General features: G+C 35.2%; 1 protein-coding gene across 4 annotated transcripts in view; it reads left to right on the top strand.

Moving 5' to 3' along the window:
* LOC110633945 (chlorophyll(ide) b reductase NOL, chloroplastic) overlaps positions 1–20,699 on the top strand; it is a 70,588-nt gene extending 49,889 nt beyond the window's left edge. For 2 of the 4 annotated variants that reach the window (XR_002490911.2, XM_021782791.2), the window contains 5 exons: positions 18,250–18,300; positions 19,556–19,606; positions 19,689–19,730; positions 20,134–20,244; positions 20,395–20,699. Coding sequence is in view for 3 of the 4 variants with exons in the window: in XM_021782791.2 (XP_021638483.2) it covers positions 18,250–18,300; positions 19,556–19,606; positions 19,689–19,730; positions 20,134–20,244; positions 20,395–20,442 (303 nt within the window). In the remaining variant the exon portion in view is untranslated. Of the gene's footprint in view, positions 1–12,273; positions 14,989–18,249; positions 18,301–19,555; positions 19,607–19,688; positions 19,731–20,133; positions 20,245–20,394 lie in introns of those variants that run through there. The other 2 variants (XM_058135385.1, XM_058135386.1) reach the window with 2 other exon arrangements.
* The last annotated feature ends 1,178 nt before the right edge of the window (positions 20,700–21,877 follow it).

The following is a 21,877-nucleotide window of genomic DNA, read 5'->3' as shown; positions in this document are numbered from 1 at the left end:
ATCAATGCTACGCAAATAAACCCTAACAGTCTTACTCCACTCCAGGTAATTCGAAGTATTAAGTTTGTGTTCCGTGATCTTAGTCATCACCGGAATCACATCAGAAATAACATTCTTATTGTCTGCCATATGTTGAGACAAAGAAAACTAACCAAAACGCTAATCCAAAGTGCTTATAGCAGCAAAATAACCCAAGATCAGAAATCAAGCAAATACCGAAATAGGATCTGAGAGCCAAACCTCAGAAGTCCTTTAATGGATATACTGGATCAGGCAACAGCACACAATGGTGGAATGAGGGGGTTGAGACGACGCGCCGTTGTTGATCGGGTTGAAACGCTTCGGGCGGTCAAGGTCTCTCCTGAGCTGGGTAGTGAGAACAAATAGTCACCCTAGATTGATGACCTGCTCTGATACCATGTAGAAAGAGATGATTCTCATTGATTTCAATTAATCTGTACATGGGTATATATATACAATTTATTCCTATAATTGTGTTCTACTAATTAGGAAGAAATCCTAAATAAGAAATCCTAAATAGGAATACAGAATACAAAATATACAGAGAAATAATATAGTGATTGACTTTCCATAACATAGTGATTGACTTTCCATAACACTTTCCAATAGGCAAAGGCATTAATTTTCATTTACCGTTAGTATCTAAAGCCTCCATTTCCTCTTTCATAGCAGCACACCAGCCAGGGTGAGCTAATGTCTTAACAACAATTTTAGGAATAGAGATAAGAGTCTAACTAGCTAATAAAGCACTGAGGAGAAGAAGATAAATGATCATAAAAAACCAAAGAGGAAATAGGGTAGGTGTATGTACGTTTACCTTTGCGAAGAGCAATAGGAAGATCTAAGTCAAATTTAGATCAGTGGTGGGAACAGGATCAATGGTGGGAACAAGATCTTCAAACAAAAAAGCTAATGGAGGGTTTGAGTCAGTATTCTCCTTTCTCCTAGAATAAACATGAATAATAAGTGGTTTAACTATTGTTGGTGCAGAAGGCACATGAGACTGAGGAGACTGAGGAGAGATGGAAGTTGGTTGAATAGTGTATATTAAGAGATTATCCTCCTCCCCCTGATCTTCATACACAAGTTTGTGGGAAAAATGGAGTAGACTTAAAAAATGTAACATCTGCAGACACAACATAACGATTAAGAGTTGGAGAAAAACACCTATATCCCTTTTGGAGTTGAGAGTACCCAAGAAAGATACACTTAAGAGATTTTAGATCCAATTTGGTTACCTGTGTTTGAACATCACGCATAAAACAAGTACAGCAAAAAATACGATATTCAATAGGAAACAAAGAGTTAGAGGGAAATAAAATAGTATAGGGAATGTCTCCATCAAGAACAGAAGAGAGCATACGATTGATCAAAAAATATGCCGTAGAAATTGCATTAGCCCAAATTGTTTAGGGACCTTCATTTGGAAAAGAAGAGCTCGAGCTGTCTCAAGGAGATGCCAATTTTTCCTTTCAGCATCACTATTTTGAGGTGGTGTATTCACACAAGAGGATTGATGGAGAATGCCATTTTGTGTCATATAAGATTGAAAGCTTTCTGAAAAGTATTCTTTAGCATTTTCACTCCTCAACATACGTATAGAGACATTAAATTGGATTTTATTTTTAGTACAGAAAGCACAAAAAATAAAAAATAATTCAGAATGATTCTAATATAACCAAGTAACATGAGAGTAATCATCAACAAAAGTGACAATATCTAAAACCAATTTTAGAAGTAATAGAACAATGACCCTAGACATCAGAATGAACTAACTCAAAAGGGGACGAAGCCCGTTTATTGACTCTAGGTGTAGAAGGTAAACGATTGTGTTTAGCAAATTGACATGACTCACACTCTAAGACTGACAAAGACTGAAATTGAGGACACAACTTCTTCAAGGTAGCCAGGGAGGGATGACTTAAACGACAATGAATTTCGAGAGGAGTTAAGGCATTAGAGCAAGTAAGAGACCGTGGTACATGTTTATCTAGGATGTAGAGACCACCAGACTCATATCCTCTTTCAATAATCTGCTTCGTTGTAAGATCCTGAAATAAACAATAATTAGGAAAAAAGGAAACTAAACAATGTAAGGCACGAGTAAGTTTACTAACCGAAAGCAAATTAAAAGAAAATTTAAGTAGACATAAAATAGATGACAAAGAAATAGATGATGTTGGATTTGCAATTCTAGAACTCATGACACATGAAGTAGAACCATCAGCTAAAGTAATAGTAGAGGAGGTGGGATGAGACCGAAAAGAAGATAAAAGACTAGAATTACTTATACACTAATCAGGAAACCTCACTATACAGGACTATCAAGATGATATTTATAACAGTTTTATACATATGCAATACATCATCCAAATGAGTTTTCACATTATAAATATTTCATGTGGGATGGACTTATCACCAGTAACTTCCCAAATCCAATGTGCCCGGCTTATATAGAGGCTCTTCAAAGCTTTCGCTCAGAACATGACATTTGTCATGCACTCGGGGCAACTTAGAGATCTCCTCTGATGGGACATTGTAAAGATCTCCCCATGGGATTTACTTATGGATTCATAATAGACATAACATAACATAGTCATAAACATGGATGGAGTCAGTGGGTCATCCATAATCCATCTTGCACTAACAGCAAATATGCAATTATGCAACATATTCGTGTTCTAGATATATACACCCTGAACAAATATGACATGATGTATAAAGATGATCATAAATTAAATTTAAAAAGTTCATATTTATTAAGGTTAGAATTACTCACCTCTTGTATCCTATCAATCACCTAACTTGAACAATATATCCTCAGATTCTTACCTTCTCTAGTCTTTTAAGCCTAATCCTATAAAATCGGATTCTAGAGAGTTATACAAGGTTCTAAAATTCTATACACACATTAAACATCTTATTCTAGGCCCTTAGGAACAATGAAATTAGCTTTGGAACCTTGGAATCGAAGGAGAAATAAAGTGGGTAGAATTAAGTTCGACTACTGGAGTCTTGGGCTTTAGTTGCCGAATCTGGAAAATTTTCAAATTTTCTGAGAAACTGCATATTTGGGTTGTCGAGAACCTGGGAATTTCAAGAATTCCTAAGTCGAAAACCTGCAGAATCCTTCTTCCATCAACACTCAAACTCACTCCAAAGTTTTAAAACTCAATTTAAATATATATACACATCTTTAGGGCCTGAAACAACTTGAAATCATGTTTAATACCGACATACATTAATAAAAAACTCAAATCTTAATTTTTTCCCAAACCCAACATGGCATATTCATGGATTTCTTCAAATCCATCAAGGGGAACTAGCAATTTAAGGCCCATAACACTTAAGCATGACTAAACTAAGAATAAGAACATACAATATCAACATAAGTCACAAACCCTAATCCTAACATGCATAAAATTGCTAAAACTTATCTTAAAAATAACTTTACATGAAAATTGAAGTTATAGAAACTTAATCCCTCATCAACTTTCTTAGATCTACCTAATAGATTAAGAAGAAAAGAATGCTACCTCTTTCCTTGGAGCTCGAAGGTGAGAGAATCAAAACCCTAAAGCTTGAATCTACTGTCCCAAACTTCTAAATGGAAGAATCCACCTCTAGATCTTGAAAACCCAAGAAAATCTCTTCAAAGAGCTCTTTGTATGTTTTAGCAGTTGAGAGAGAGGAGAGAAAACCTAAATGTTTTGGTAGAAACACGGGCGTTGGTCCCTTTTATATCCTTGATAGTGGAGGGGCTTTCGGCTCCCGACTCCTGAAGTCCGTTCCATCCAAATGAGCATTTGAATCATAAAAAGGACTTGGGCTGCCGAAAGTCCATCTTTCGGCTGCCGAAGTTCCTTCTGCCCAAACCAACTACTTAAAAAACCTTTAAAATTTTTTTTTTGTATTTTTTTTTAGTACATTTTGAATGTGTCTAAGATAAGAGTTGCGATGATGAGAATGTTAAGGTGGATGAGTGCTCATACTAGACTAGATAAAGTCTGTAATAAGAGTATTAGAGAAAAGGTAGGAGTAGTGCCAATTGAGGATAAGTTGAGAGAAGAGAGATTGAGGTGGTTTGGTTTTGTGAAACATAGATATACGAAGGCTCCAGTTAGACAAGTAGAGCACATTGGGTTAGAGGATAAAAAGAAAAGAAGGGGTAGACCTAAACTGACTTGGAGGAGAGTAGTACAACATGACCTAGAAGCATTACACATTTCCGAAGATTTAACCCAAAATCGTTTACAGTGGAGAAAGAGAATCCATATAGCCAACCCCAATAAATTTTTGGGATAAAGGCTAAGTTGAGTTGAGTTGAGTTTGAACATTTCAAACACGCACATATATAAACATATACCCATTCATTTACGATAGAAATTCTGACGTTAGGAAATAGTGGGTGTTACACTGTGTTTTTCCTATTTGGTTTTCAGACCTCTCAAAACAAAGAAGTCATAGCAAGCTTGAAACAGTCCAATCATATATTCTGTACCATTATCACTTCTTAAAATTTTTACTTAATTATCAAATCGGGTACAAACCATTTTATGGAACTGTCGAAAACAAGAAAACACCTTGCTTTTTGTTTTCATCAAGTAAACGCAAGTTAACCTAGTACAACAATCACTAAAAGTAATAAACCACGTATATCCAGATAATGACACAGATTGGGTAGGCCCCTATACATCAGAGTGAATTGTCGTTGTAGAAAGAGATGATTCTCCTTAATTTCAATTAATCTGTACATGGATATATATATACAATTGATTCCTATAATTGTGTTCTACTAATTAAGAAGAAATCCTTAATAAGAAATCCTAAATAGAAATACAGAATATACAGAGAAATAATATAGTGATTGACTTTCCATAACACTCCCCCTCAAGTTGGAGCATAGATGTTAATCATGCCCAACTTGTTACAAATGTAGTCAATCCTAATTCCATTCAGAGTTTTTCTGAAAATATCTCCTAACTACTCTCCAGTTTTGATGTGTCATGTTGAGATGATCTGTTATTGAATCTTTTACGAACAAAGTGACAATCAATCTCAATATGTTTGGTCTGCTCATGAAACACCGGATTAGAAGCAATATGGAGAGCAGCTTGATTATCACACCACAATTTCGCAGGCAGGGAGATCTTAAAACCTGTCTCATCTAGTAATTAAAGTATCCACATTACCTCACATACTAATTGTGCCATAGCTCTGTATTCCGATTCAATACTAGATTGAGAAACTACACTCTGCTTCTTGCTTCTCCAAGACACCAAATTTTCTCCAACAAAAATGCAATATTCAATAGTTGACCTCCTGTCAACCTTAGATCCAGCTCAGTCGGCATCTGAAAAATATTCAACATTCAAATGCTTATGATTACCATATAACAAACCTCTTCCTGGAGCGCCCTTCAGATAACACAAGATTTGTCCCAAGGCTTCCTAATGAGCAATAGTTGGGGAAGACATAAACTGACTTACTACACTAACGGCATAAGCAATGTTAGGACGAGTGACTGTAAGGTAGTTCAATTTTCCTACCAATCTCCTGTATCTCTCTGGATCTTCAAACAACTCATTAACCCCTACTAACAGTTGTAAATTTAGAGTCATTCGTGCACTGCAAGGCTTAGCACCTAATTTTTCTGTCTCTGTCAATAGATCGATGACATATTTTCTTTGAGACAAGAAAATACCCTTCTTACTTCTCATAACTTCAATACCCAAGAAATACTTTAACAATCCCAAGTTTTTGGTCTGAAATTGGGTTTGGAGGAAGGTTTTAAGAGATGAAATAACTGCAGTCACTCTCAGTGATGACAATGTCATCCACATAGACTACCAGGAGAATTAGACCAGCCTCAGATTGCCTATAAAATACTGAGTGATCACACTTATTCTTTTGCATACCAAATTCTTGTACTGCTTCATTGAATCTCCCAAACAAGGCCTTAGGACTTTGTTTCAAGCCATAAAGAGACTTTCAAAGCCTACAAACTTTACCCAACTCCCCCCAAGCAACAAATCCAGGTGATTGCTCCATATACACCTTCTCCTGAAGATCACCATGAAGGAAAGCATTCTTGATATCCAATTGGTGCAGGGGCCAATCATATGTAGCTGCTAAAGAGATAAACAAGAGAACATAAGTAAGTTTAGCTATAGGAGAAAAAGTGTCAGAGTAATCAACCCCATATGTCTGAGCATATCCTTTTGCCACAAGCCGTGCTTTTAACCTAGCCACAGAACCATCAGGATTTACCTTTACTGTAAATACTCATTTGCAACCAATAGCTTTCTTACCAGTGGGCAAAGGCAACAGTTCCCATGTACCATTAGCATTTAAAGCCTCAATTTCCTCTTTCATAGCAGCACACCAGCCATGATGAGACAGTTTCTCACCAACAGTATTAGGGATAGGAACAGAGTCTAAAGAAGTAACAAAACACCGAGAACAAGAAGACAATTGATTATAAGAAACAAAAGAAGAGATAGGGTAAGTGCATGAATGCTTACCTTTATGAAGAGCAATGGGTAAGTCTAGGTCAGAATCATGATCAGTATGAGGTACAGGATCTCCCAACGAAGTAGCTGGTGGAGGATCTGAGTCAGGAATCTTCAATCTATTGGAATAAACATGAACAACGGGAGGTCGAGTAGGTCTAGAGACAGAAGGAACAGGCTGTGAGAGAGGACTATACATTGGTTGGACAGTATATATTAAGAGATCATCCTCCCCGACTCTTATACATAGATGATTGAGAAAAGAATGGAGTGGACTAAAAAAATGTGACATCTGTAGAAACAAGATAACGATTAAGAGTAGGAGAGAAACAGCAGTACCCTTTTTGGAGTCGGCAGTACCCAAGGAAGACACATTTGAGAGACTTCGGATTCAATTTAGTAACTTGTAGACGAAAATCACTCACAAAACAGGTACAACAAAAAATACGGGGTTCAACAGGGAACAAAGATTTTATAGGAAACAAAGCAGTATAAGGAATATCCTCATTAAGGACAGAAGACGGCATATGATTGATAAAAAAACATATAGAAACTACATCTGCACAAAAGTGTTTAGGAACTTTCATATGAAAAAGAAGAGCACGAGTTACCTCAAGAAGATGTCGATTTTTTCTTTCGGCCACGCCATTTTGGGATGGGGTATCAACACAGGAAGACTGATGAAGAATGCCATTTTGTGTCATATAAGACTGAAATTGTGCTGAAAAATATTCAACATTGTCACTTTTTAATATGCGCACAGAAATATTAAATTGAGTTTTGATTTTATTACAAAAGGCACAAAAATAGAAAATAACTCAGAACGATTCTTCATTAAATATAACTATGTAACACGAGAGTAATCATAACAAAAGTAACAAAATAACGAAATCCAGTTTTAGAAGTAATAGAACAAGGATCCCAAACATTAGAATGAATTAACTCAAAAGGGGATGAAGCCCGTTTATTGACTCTAGACACAGAAGGCAAACGATGATGTTTTGCAAACTGACACGACTCACATTCTAGTACTGATAAAGATTGAAACTAAGTATACAGCTTCTTCATGGTAGACAAAGAAGGATGACCCAATCTACAATGAGTTTCAAGAGGTGTTAAGGTACTAGAGCAAACAAGCGACCGCGATACATGATTTTCCAGAATGTAGAGACCATCTGACTCACGTCCTCTACCAATAATCTGCTTCGTCGTAAGATCCTGAAACAAACACTGGTCAGGAAAAAGGAAACAAAATAATTTAAGGTACGAGTAAGTTTACTAACAGAAAGTAGATTAAAAGAGAATTTTGGTAGACACAAAATAGATGACAAAGAAATTGACGAAGTCGGGTTCGCAGTTCCAGAACTCATGACACAAGAAGTAGAACCATCAGCTAAAGTAACAATAGAGGAAGTGAGATTAGACTGAAAAGCAGATAGAAGACTAGAATTACCTGTCATGTGATATGTCGCACCAGAATCAATATGCCATTTGAATGAGGAAGACACAAGGCATATAGTGGATTTACCTGACTCGGCGATCGCAGTGACATGGGAACTAGTAGGCTTTAGAGATGCTTGATACTGGAAAAACTGTGCAAAATCCTCTGCAGATACCAAAACAGTTTTCTCAAAGGAAGATACTGTAGAATCCTCTGCTGCCGTATTTGCCATCTGTGATCGCTGATTTTTCCTCTGAAGTTGCGGACAATTATATTTTGTATGGCCAGGCTCGTGGCAATAATAACAAATGACTCCTCTTGTGTCCTAATTAGAACTAGCCTTACCATTACGCTGATTACCCCTGTTGCTTGTAATTCCTCCTCTACTTCCTCTTCTATTACCCTGTTGTCCATTTGGATTACGGCTAATAAGAGCACTACTGGCGGGCTGTGAAGATTGAGTACTTTCTGTAAGAAGGACCCGTGTGAACGTTTCATGCAAAGAGAAAATCTCAGAATTGGAGAGAATCTGAGATTTAGCAGTCTCATACCTGAAGGAAGGCCTGTAAGAAAACTCATAGCAGCCAGTTGCTCCCGTTGGGCCTGTTGAACTTTCATATCAGGACTAAAAGGCAACAATACATTAAGTTCCTCATATACCCGTTTAAAATTCATAAAATAAGCCGTGAGAGACTTATTATCTTTCTCAGCACGGTAGAATGCCTTACAAACATCTTAAATACGGAATATATTCCTTTTACCATAATACAGAAAATCTAAGTAATCCATCAATTCCTTAACAAATTCACAGTGATTAATTAAACTAATTACCTCACTGTGAATCGAGTTCCAAAACTGCAAAAACAACCGAGCATCCTCCCTTAGCCAAGTTTGCCGTATATCATCAGTAGGTGGGTCTTTAATAAGGTAATCATCCATATCAATGCTACGCAAATAGACCCTAACAGTCTTATTCCACTCCAGGTAATTTGAACCATTAAGTTTGTGTTCCGTGATCTTAGTCATCACTAGAATCACATCAGAAATAACATTCTTATTGTCTGCCATTTGTTGAGACAAAGAAAACTAACCGAAACGCTAATCCAAAGTGCTTTTAGCCGCAAAATAAGCCAAAATCACAAATCAAGCAAATACCGAAATAGGATCTGAGAGCCAAACCTCAGAAGTCCTTTAAAGGTGTACTAGATCAGGCAACAGCACACAGTGGTAGAATGAGGGGGTTGAGGCGACGGCAGTGATGCTGATCGGAGTCGAAACGGCCAGTGGACGTGCCTCCACGCGCCGGCGAGTGAAGAAACGGTGAGAACCTGAGTTGGGCTTGTGAGCCTCACGCACTTGGATTCTGGCCACCGGATCAGAGGGGACGGCAGGTTGGCGGCCAAGGTCTCTCCTGAGCCGGGTGGTGAGAACAAATAGTCACCCTAGATAGATGACCTAGGATAATAATGGGTTTCAGTCCAGAAACAGACGAGAAAGAAATTCCAGATTTAGATTTCTTAATGAACCTGCTCTGATACCATGTAGAAAGAGATGATTCTCCTTAATTTTAATTAATCTGTGCATGGGTATATATATACAATTGATTCCTATAATTGTATTGTACTAATTAGGAAGAAATCCTAAATAAGAAATCCTAAATAAGAATACAGAATATACAGAGAAATAATATAGTATTGACTTTCCATAACAGTTGTGAAAGGAATCAAGGTTTTATTATTTATTGAATGATAAGACTGTTTTGTATGTTTAGCTAGCTCACAAGCATCACCAACTAAAAATTTTGTTTTGCATTTGCTAAACAAAAATGGGACATAACCTCTCTAAAGTTTAAAAAGAAGGATATTCTAATTTTTTATGCCATTGGAGAATCTCTTGGTCAGCACTCATAGATTGTCCTAACAAAGCTTGGTTTGCACAAAGATTCAAAAAACCGCCATAGTCATCCAGCACATATAGGTCATCTTACACTCTACAACTGTCAATCATTTCCCCTATTCTCAGTTCTTGAAATATGCAACGAGTAGGAAAAAAAAAGAGACTTTACAATCAAGAGCTTTTGTAATAGAGCTAACAGATAAGATGTTAATAGGAAAGCTAGGCACATGTAAAACTAAAATGAGGTTCAAAGTTGGGGTGCATCTAACAGAATCTGTTCCTGAGATACTGGTTAGGGATCCGTGTGCTATATAGACTTTTTCTTTTCCTGGTGATGGTGAATATGTTGTGAATTGGTTTTAAGAGCCTGCCATGTGTTTGTTTGTTTTAGAATCTATAACCCACAGCTTTTTCAAGATTGACAAGTAGTGCTTTACTGGATTTGACAAAGTTAGAAGAGGCAACTGTAGTGGATTGAGATTCCAAAATCCAGCTATGACAGTAAACGTTTTAGTGATTGGACTTCCTCATTGGAAAGATTTCAAGTTGTAGCAGTATCTTCAGGGAAATCTACTGTTTAAGACACATTAGCTTATGGTCTTGTTGTATTCCCTCTTTTCCCTCCATGCCCCTTGGTAGGCGGCCCTGAACTTTCCAACAGTATTCCTTCGTGTGGCAAGATTTTCCTACAATAGTCACAGTGCAAATGATCCTTGTCTGATGGACCAAAGTTAAGTGACTATTCTTTGGAGGCAGTAGCAACAAGTCCTGACTTATCAATGGGTGTAGCATGAACCATAACACTTCTTCTGCTTTTCTCCTGCGGAACATAAGAGTAAGTTTGCCTTAAGGAGGGTAAATGATCCTTACCAAGTACTTAGACCTGAATTTGGTCAAATTCTATGTTTACCCCAGTAAGAAAATCATAAATACGCTCCTTTTCAACTAATTTCTGGAACTTAATAGCATCACTAGTACATGTTGCTTGAAAATCCTGATAATAGTCCAGTTCCTGTCGTAGTTTGCTTAACTCCACGAAGTACTGTGCAATGGTCATCTCACCTTAGTTTGTATTGTGAATTTTATTCCGTAGCTCATAGATTTGCGCATCATTGTCCATCTGAGAATAGGTTTGAGAAACTGCAAATAGAGGATGCACTATTCAATAGTAAATGCCCATGAGCAATCTGGGGTTGCATAGAGTTAATGAGCCAGGACATCACAAGTGAATTTTTGGATTCCCATTGATTGTAGGTGGAACTGGTAGTTTTTGGTTTATGGTTATCGCCGGTAATATACCCCTGCAGTCCTCTAGCTTGGATGAATAATAAACAAAACCTAGAACATGCTCGATAATTAGTCCCATTAAGCTCTACGGGACTTATTTGTAAGGAGGGTTTTCGTTAATAAAACCTATCTTCCCTTATGTTATAGTTTTTTTTCCCGTCAAACATGGTTAAAAATAGAAGACTAAACAAACCAACAGTAGACTTGAGAAACCAAAAGAAAATTGTCAGGAAGGAAAGGCAAACCAAGGTAGGAATAGGTGCTGGTCAGAGGTGAGAGACCCGAGGTAGGTCATTAGAAAAGGATTGGCTGGGAAAAATGCTGGAAAAACTGTCTACCCATTAGCGTGTGAGAAAATTTTGTAGGGCTGTGACAGTGTGTGAGGCCACGCGTTTCGCCAGACGAGACTGAGTTTCTAGCGTCAACCAGATTGGTGACTGGGCTTCCTCCCAGGGCAGGTTGTGTTGACCACCTCTCTTCTATACTTCGCCTAGAAGCTTGACCCTTAAAAAACCTTAAAAATCAGATTTGTAACCATGCCTTGAAAAATACTGGTAAGGCTCTGATACCATTTTGGAACGTACTGATCTTGAGAAAATTTGATGTATATTTTAGCATGCTTAAATTCTTTACACATATTCCTATATAGACACACAGATTATAATTAATAAGGAAGTTATTACAATAGGAAATAAATACAAATGAGGAAGAGAAAAAAAGTAAAGGATGAAAGAATAATAATCCCTATTATACAAGGATTCCAATGCATTCCAACACTTTGTTTTGAAGCTCATAGATCTATGCATCATTGCTTATCTGAGAATAAGTTTGGGAAACTGCATTCCAAATAGCTATTACATTGTTCAACAGTAAATGCCAAGACATCACAAGGGAATTCTCTGATTCCCATTAACTATAATTGTTACTCTTAGCTTCCTATTTTGATTTATCCTCAATGACATATCCTTGCAGTCCTCTAGCCTGAATGAATAACAAACAAGTTCTTGACCATACAAGATAACTAGTATTGTCAAGCTTTACGGGACTAATTTGTAAAGAAGGATTGTCAGTCATAGTACCTATCTTGGTTTCTGAAAGTTTCTTTTTTTTCCTCAGCCATTAAAAAAAGAACAGTGGAATAACAATACCAGACAAGAAACACAGTTGTACAGGTTCAAACAAATAGGTCCAAGTATCAAGGTGCAAATGAGGCGAGAGGAACAGGTTGGGCAGAGGCGTGATGGTCAGGGGAGAACATCGGAAGAAGATTCAGCTAGAAAATGTTGTTGGAAGAGGGTTCACGCGCCAGCGCATGGAAAACTAGTAAGATCTTATGTTGGCGTGTGAGTCCACATGCTTCATCGGAAGGTGACGATTCTCTGGTGACAAACCGATAAGAGGCTGGTTTCCTCCAAGGGTAGATGGTGACAGTTCAACCCCTTCTACAGGTCACTAGAAGCTTACCCACTTAGAAAACTTAGATCTTAAAAAAAAAAGAAAATTACTCCACTAGAAGGTGCCTGTGCTCTGATACCATGATTAACTAGGTATTTGGAAGAGAAAAATTCTATATTTTCGATATATAAAAACTTTGTACACTTTATTCTATTTATATACAATGATTCTAGATATAAAAAGAAGCCTTGATAGACTAGAAGACTATCGTAACAGAAAGAAAGTAATTACAATTATATACAAATTCTACAACGAATGAAACACTCATACAGTCATACAGGTGAATGAAACATGGGATTCCAACAGTTTTCAACACTTGAAGTCTTGTGTCACATTGATCTCCATTAATTATTTGACTTCCTTTCTTCTTGTAAATTCCACTAATGCCATTTAATTAAGTATTCTTGACATATCAAGGTGAAAAGTACAATAGAAATAAGCTCAAATACACAAATAAATGAATTTATAACCAATAGTAATTATAACAATTTTATAATACAACCCTTGTATATAATAAAATTAATTATTACATTCCCAAAAAGAATAAAAGGAGCAATCAATTACATTGGTTTCCTAAGTCTATGATCATCCATTATGTATAGGCATACATTCAACAATTGAATGGTAAAACATTTTAAATATCATATATTTAAAATAATATTTGGAATCTCATTCCAATAATAAATTAACTTGGTTGAAATTGTAGTTAAAACATTTCAACATGAGATTTGAAAATGTAAATGACCCAAGAACTACCTTATGTAACTCTTACACATCATAGTACGACATATGTATAACTCCATACTGAATTGGAAGTGCCCAGTGCAACATTTGTACCTTCTCATGCAACCTTTGCATAAGGTTCAACGTGCCCCATGCTTGTTAGCATGCTCCATGCCATAGGCAATTTCACCTAAGGCATAGTTTAGCATGCCTCAGGCTAATGGTCATGCGTATTTCGGTAATTTCACAATTTAACACTAGGTGCCAGCATGTCTCATGCCAGGGGTCATGCAAATCTTAGCAAGTTTGAAATTTTAGCACTGGGTACTAGCATGCCCCGTGCTAGATATAAAGATTTTCAACACTAGTGTAGCATGTCCCATGATATACCCTATGCAAACTTTTACTGGCTTGGGGAATGACAAAAAAATTGTTCTTTTCTCATATGAAACACTTGAATTCAACCATGCCAAAAGTCATTTCATAATGAATCTCAAAAATTTTGTTTTTCAACACTTGCACCAACAAAATTTCTTCAATTTCAACCAACATTTAGCATATAAAAAGCTCATAAATGCAAATTGGATGGCTCTAATACCAATTGAAAGCGCGATTTGAGCAACGTAAGTTTAAAATTGTATTTTTGCCTAGGTTATATGCATTTCATGCCAAACTAATTTTTACTAATTTGTTCAAAGCAACAAGGTTCAACATTTGTAACCACAACTAATATCTTGGCTATTTTGCAATTTAGAAAACTTAAAGGAACATGCACTTAAATTAAGTTTTAGGATTTTACTCGATGGGGCACTGAATCACTATTCAATCACCTAATCTGAGTAGCTAGGCCTCCAAATGTATCCCTCTAGTCTGTTCACGCAAACTCAACAATCAAGACGATCCAACCCTTGAACCGCAATCCCCTTAAAGTTCTCTCTCTTTCGTCAATCGATTTGCACAAAAGGGTTTTACTAGGGCAATTGAAGAAACAATTCTTTCAATTTCTAATTCAAGAGTTACATCTTCTAATGTCTCTTGAATTGAGTTAACAAGAAGAGCTTGAAGGTGTTAATAATGGAGTCTAGTTGAGAGAAGGGAAGAAGATGAATGTGAAACACTAAAGTATCTCTAAACTTGCATTGGGTTTCTTTTCATATTTTATGGATTCCCATATCCCTAAAGTGGTTGGGAAATCTCCAAGTTTTAGAGATTTCAAATCCATAACTAAGTGAGTAGAGGAGGAATCTTCTCCTTTTTGGAGACACTTTACCACCTGTCACACACGTCATATTTTGTCTCCCACTGACATGACTCATGACATCATGTGTCAAAAGACTTTAAAACCCACTCAAGTATCTTCTTTTTCACTATGACATGCCTCTTGCTACATTTTCCTTGATGTAACATGCTCCATGCAACATTTGCCATAGTTCAGCATGCTCCATGCTGCATTTGTCTTGGTGTAGCATGTTCCATGCTATCGTTGCATACCCCAAGTAACACTTACACTGGGTTGCGACAATGTCCCATGCTGCATTCCATGCGATTCTCGGCATATCTTGTTCTTTTCTTGCATTTTCTTTGAATCTAGTTTCAAGTTATGCTAGAGACTTTATAATTTTATTGCAAACTAAATTCATTAATTTAATTAATTAATTAAATCATTTAATTAATTAATCAAATTAGTTATGTATTGATCATATAAGTTCTATTGTGTATGACTTCTTAGGTTTATAACTAATTGGCAATGAGAATGATATTAACTTTTTAATATCAATGAACTTTTTTCATAGAGCGAAATTTCCAATCCACTCTTAGTTCTCATAAATCATGATTGACACCTGCATTAAAGTCTCTCCGTTACAAAGTCTCAATCCTAGCTGGGCCACGGTACATGTCAAATCCCAATTGCTTTAGATCATTTGTCCTTATCTAAATTCTAATTTTTGATTAATAAGACTTTTCATTAGAAACTCTTTTCTTACTAAGTCTATTTGTCTTGACCAGTAACTTTGTTTATTAAGAACAATTTAGATAGTATAGGACTTTATCCCTATTTATTTAGGGTAACGGATCGGATAAATTTTAACAACTGTCCCTGAACTTATATAGTTGTAACACTATAGTCCTTTAACTTTAAAATGTAACATAAAACCCCCTAAACTTTCAAATTTTGCACAGTAAAATCCCTATGACTTTCAATTATTGATTTTTCAGTTAGAAACTGATGTGTATAGCTCTCGCATGACACTTAGTCAACATTTCTCTCTCCTCTTTTATGCAAAGTGTAAAATTATTTTCTTTACGCATGAAAAATTATTCCGTCTATAGAGAGAAAAATTATTCAATTTACATATCGCTTGAGAGAGAAAAGAGAAATACTGACTAAGCTCAATGCTGAAACTGTCCAGGTCGGCGTCTAATTGAAAAAATGGTAATTGGAGGCTAGAAAGATTTTACTGTCCAAAATTTGAAATTTGATGGGGTTTTATGTTATTTTTTTAAGTTGAGGGACTATAATGTTACAACTAGATAAGTTCAGGGACAGTTGTCAAAATTTATCCTAACGGATCCCATCTAGACTGAATACTTATCTTTATATACAACTAGTCGAAGCTAATATACGTTCTAATATCCATACATTGTACAAGTATGTAAGTGGTATCAAAATCAAACCACCTATATATTAGATAACTATGTTATCTAATATTATGGGACTATATGTACTATTATGATATAGATGACAATATATTAACACGAGTAAACTCTATGTATATGTCATCTATACGTCACTGATTTTTGTCCACTGTATTTGTTATTTTATGAGTGCCCACTTTATTTGTTCCTATTATTATATATCAAATGGCATGAGACTAGCCATTCCGCTTTTATCCGTATCTCATAGTAATCTGTGGAAACAAATATAGGTGACAGTCTAGCTAGATATATCATGTCTAACAAAATATTTTCAACTGTGAACTATTATTTATAGCACTTGTATCAGACAGTTCCGTCATTCATATTCTCAAATCTTTGAGAATGGAATTTTCAATAATGTGCTAAAGGATTGTTCAAATTAACCTTAAATATTTTAAATTAAATTAAACATTAATGCCATTTAAGGGAATTAGGTTTACAATACACAACACAAACGTATTGCTCTATGGCATACCACTAACAAAGCCTAGATCCACAGGCATAAAACCACAAAAGGGCTACATTTTATTCACTTGTGTTGTGTGTCTTACATAATACATAGAACTCCATATTTATAATGGAAGATATATAATATAGTTCTGTAAATTACTCCTAAATCCCTTGAATTATGGAAGCAAATCATTCCCTAAATTAAGAAGTAATATTCTCCTTAAATTAAAGAAAATCTCATTAATTCTAACAGTAATTGGCCACTTTTATTAACAGTTCATTACATTCTTATGGAGTGTGTTAGAACAAAAGAGGGTATCTATTAGGTACATACAAGTGTTGAAAGATATGTATGAAGGAGCAACTACTATTGTGCGCACAGTGGGAGGGGACACGAGATTTTCTGATCTCAATTGGATTACACCAAGGATCAGCTATAAGCCCCTACCTTTTTATATTAGTTTTAGATGAATTGACGAAGCATATACAAGATAGTATTTCTTGGTGCATGATGTTTGCGGATGATATTGTTCTGATAGATGAGACGCGAGAAGGAGTCAATAGAAAGCTAGAGCTTTGGAGAAGTACTCTAGAGTCAAAGGGTTTTAAGTTAAGTAGAACGAAGACCGAATACATGCATTGCAAGTTCAGTGAAGGCCAAACTAGTGATAGGGAAGGAGTTAGTTTGGATGGAGTGGTACTGTCCCAAAGTAATCACTTTAAATATCTCGGCTCAGTCCTTTAAGTAGATGGAGGATGTGAGGAGGATGTGAGGAGGATGTTAGTCATAGGATTAAAGCCGGATGGTTGAAGTGGAGACGTGCTACGGGAGTTTTATGTGATCGCAAGATTCCCAATAAGTTGAAAGGAAAATTTTAGTGTACAGTCATACGACCGGCTATGTTATATGGATGTGAGTATTGGGCACTGAAGAAGTCGTATGCGTCTAAGATAAGAGTTGCAGAGATGAGAATGTTAAGGTGGATGAGTGGCTATACTAGACTAGATAAAGTCCGTAATGAGAGTATTAGAGAAAAGGTAGGAGTGGTGCCAATTGAGGATAAGTTGAGAGAAGGGAGATTGAGGTGTTTTAGTCATGTGAAGCGTAGACATACGGAAGCTCCAGTTAGACAAGTAGAGCATATTAGGTTAGATGATAGACAGAAAAAAAGGGGTAGACCTAAATTGACTTGGAGGGGAGTAGTACAAAATGACCTAGAAGCATTACACATTTTTTAGGATTTAACCCAGAATCATTTAAAGTGGAAAAAACGAATCCATATAGCCGACCCCAAATTTTCGGGATAAAGGCTTAGTTGAGTTTAGTTGAGTTGAGGAGGTTGTTAACATAAGTGTGTGATGTGCAAAACTCTTTTGGCTTATTTTGGAGTGGAGCTAGGGAAAGCTTCTTCATATATTTTTGTTCAAGGACAGATAGCTTTTGTTTTGGGGTGAAACAGCAATTATATGCATATGAGCACCGCAGACTATCTGATATTTGCACAAGTATGTGTGTGTTTTGAAATTGAAAATAGGATACATGTATATGCACAAGAAGTATCCTATATATGCACTTTCTGATGGAAATTATCCAATATGTGCACATCTACTTGTGTGGGTGGATTTGTTAGTTGTTGTTACTCCAGAAAGTTTTTAGTACTTGTTCTGTGTAGATATTTGTCAACTGATGAATATATTGGCAAAAGGAGGTATAGTAACAGTTACTGAGAGAGAATACTAGTTTTCCCCCTTTTTATCCTTTCACAGGCTGAGTTGCAGATGCAAGATGCTCAGAATGTGGTGGTGCATAATTTGTCGGTATGCTTGCTTTGCTTAAGCAATTATTTATTTATTATTTCAGTGTATATGTTGGATCCTGTTATTTCAAACATCTTTTCATAGTCCAAGGCTGCTTGAATGAGCCCATTTTCTCATAATTTCAGCTGTGACGTCAAAGTGTCATGGTAGATAGTGCCTTGGTTATGTGCTGTTTACAGCACAAGCAACTAACTTATCTTTTGAATATGTTATAACATCCAAGAGCATTCACCTTACCTGAAAAACTTGGCCATCTGATTTTGTTTAAATTTCAATTGGTAATTGTCTTTTAGATTGGTTACAACTATTCAAGTCTTTTTACTTGATCTGACAATTTAATCCATTTAATTGTGTTTTATATATGTTAATGTTAATGAATATCCATAACAGAAGGAAAATGGCAGGAGAGCCTATGCATTTTTTGTCTTTATTGATTGATAGTTTTCAGAGATAACTGGTTTGGTTTCATTCTTCAACAACTGGTAAGGAGCATAAAATCCTACATTTGTCAAGCTTGTGCCAAACCCCAAAATGAGTGGAATCCTTGTATTACTCTTTCCAACCAATCTGTGGGATTGTGATTCATCTCGAATTATTCTGTTTTGCTTGTTTTTGTCTATTTAGCTAAATGAGATTGAATCACTTTTTCATTCAGCATGCCCTTATTAAGAAGTACTGCATTATCTAAATGTGCTATGGCCTTAATTTGAAATTTTCATATCACCCTTCTCACACCCGTGGGAGCTCAAATTTTATGGGTTGGTTACTGCTCACATTCTACAGATGAATCTAGTTTTCAGCGGTTTTTTCTGTCACATTTAGTTACCTTTTCTTTTCAGGCAGTAATTTTGGCACCCAGTATTTGCTTCTTAAGTTGCAAGTGCGGAGAATATGCTTAATTATAACTTTTAGGGAACATACAATATAACAAGCCTCAGATTTTCTTTTTTTTTTTTTTTTTTTCAATAGACCAAAATATAGCTCAAATACGTTTCTTTCTTTTATATGGAAGTTTGGGCTGCGCAATAGGGATAGCCCTCCCCATATTATTGTCAGATAAAATCAGTATTCATCTCTAGTACAATCAAAAGAAAATAGTAATATTTACCAGCATCAACTGCTGCTAAGCAAAGTCTCAAAAAATTTAAGAGATATCTTTTTGGTTTTGGGATTTGAAGGCTAATCTGATATTTATATGGTGTATGTTTTCTTGGTTAACTTCTAAATTACTGTTCTCTCTTTACTTGATCTGCAGCCTGGAATGGTCACAACTGATCTTCTTATGTCAGGAGCTACTACAAAGCAGGTCAAATAAAACAATCATCTACGTACTCGGTCTCTATAGCATGAGTTTCTGATTCAAAAATTAAAAGTTTTACTCGTTGCAGGCCAAGTTTTTCATTAATGTTTTGGCAGAACCAGCCGAAGTGGTAAGATTTTTGTTTATCATCCTGAATCCTGTTCAAACATCAGATGCTTGATCTGTTGCATGGTAAACAGAAGCCATGTAATTATTTATCATATGATTATATAAATACATAATATGGTTAAACTTGATCCAATTAGTTATGTATAGAAAGGTGGCATGTGCATTTTTTTGCGAGAAGTTGCTAACATCCACAGGGGAATGGGGTTGGAACTTGGAGGGGCAGCACAGAGAGAGAGAGAACAACACTTTGTTGGACAATTATATATATTTGCGTTTACATTCACACAAAAAATCCATTTTCACTGGTTAACACTGTTTTAAGTTCTTTTCAAATTTTCATTCTTTTTGTTTGTTTCTGCTTTGTTTTATTTTTTTAAATATTGGTTGGGAATGTCTTGTCACAGGTTGCAGAATACCTTGTTCCAAATATAAGATCTATCCCTGCCAATGGATCAATGAAGCCTACTTATATTCGATTTCTTACCGGCATAAAAGCCTACTCACAAATATTCTCAGTTGAGTGAAAATTTTGATTATTTTATGTTTTGAAAAATTTCTATACGTAATATAAAAATTTATATTGGATTCTCCTTATTTGGAGTATTATTGGATTCTCACCTTTTTTTTTTTTTCTCCTTGTTTACCTTCTTTTCTCCTCTTTTCAGAGACTAGCTTTCGGTGCAAGAAGAAACAGATATTTACTTGAAGATTGAAAAGCATGTGGGCTCTTGTTTTTTCCCTGAAAAATGTTTTGTGTAAATTTGCAAGTTATTCCATATTCAGTCGATATATATATATTTTTTCTTCATATGGATTTTTTTTTCTTTTGAGTCAATGACATTTACATACGAAGCATGGCAATGTTTTCAGTTTCTATGGGCAAACGATTAGAACGTGTTTGGTAGTGTATAATTGAATTTGGGATAAGTTCAGATTTGAGAAATAATAGTGGTGATGAGTTTGGATTGAATTTGGGTTTTGCAGGTTAGATATTCATTATGAACATGTTAAATATAGAATAAATGTTTTTTTATAATAATATTTATAAATTTTTATATATTATATTTTAAATAAATAGAATTAAAATACTTTACATAATTATTAAATTTTTAAAATATAAATTATTAATGAAAAATGTTATGTGAATTATTAATAAAAATATATAAAATTAAATGGGTTCAGATATTTTTTGTTACTAATCGAATTTAGAATGAGTTGAGATAGTTGATAGTAAATTTTAATTAGGTTTGAAAAGAGTTTAGGTGTTGAGAAAATTAGTAGGATTCAGGACTGATAATTTTCACATGTTATCCCTACCTGTTTGTTACAATCTACCACCTAGTAAGATGTAATATGATCTCGTAGTACATTTAATGATTTACCGTATTTCGCTTATCGGTAACCCATTAAATATACTATAAGGGATTTTAAAACCATTTTTTTACTTTTCGGAAGTGGTGAGCGTTTGGTGGAAATTAAAAACATTTAATTGAAGTTTGAAAATTAGTTAAGATTTTTGTTCATATTTATTTTTTCGTAAATTTTATAAAAATTTCGACAGTGCTGTCTGTATGTGAAAACAGTTCTTCAAAGGCCTGAAAAAAAATACTTCCAAATAATTTCATTTCACAGCCTCAATCTCCAATAATATTCCAACAATACAGTCAACCACAATTTAAATCAAAATTTACTTTTCAAAATATTATTAAAATAATTTCATTCATAATATGGCATTAAAATTAATTTTACATATACAATTTTAATATACAGAAAGAAAATTTAAAATAATACTATTACAATTTTATCTGTACAACTGCTCAAATTACATTAATACAGACGACATTAAACTATTTACATCAAAATAAATTACAAGGGTATAATTGAATACTTGGTGTAGTACCAAAAATCAGTAGCTCACTCTACTGCTTTTTACTTGTCTCTATCTGCGATAGCAAAGAAATCTATTGCTGAGTATAAAAATACTCAGTGATGCACAATAAAATACAAAATGCATAATATAAAATATTTATGAATAATTCATAATTCAAAAATCTAGCAATCACATTTCACAATTTTTCAAATCACAATTTAAATATTTCACAATCATATTTCACAAATTATCAAAACTCATTATAGCACAATTTTTCA

The sequence above is a fragment of the Hevea brasiliensis genome, chromosome 14 (assembly GCF_030052815.1).
Source record: "Hevea brasiliensis isolate MT/VB/25A 57/8 chromosome 14, ASM3005281v1, whole genome shotgun sequence".
NCBI lineage: Eukaryota > Viridiplantae > Streptophyta > Magnoliopsida > Malpighiales > Euphorbiaceae > Hevea > Hevea brasiliensis.
This window is presented reverse-complemented; position numbering and strand designations above follow the sequence as displayed.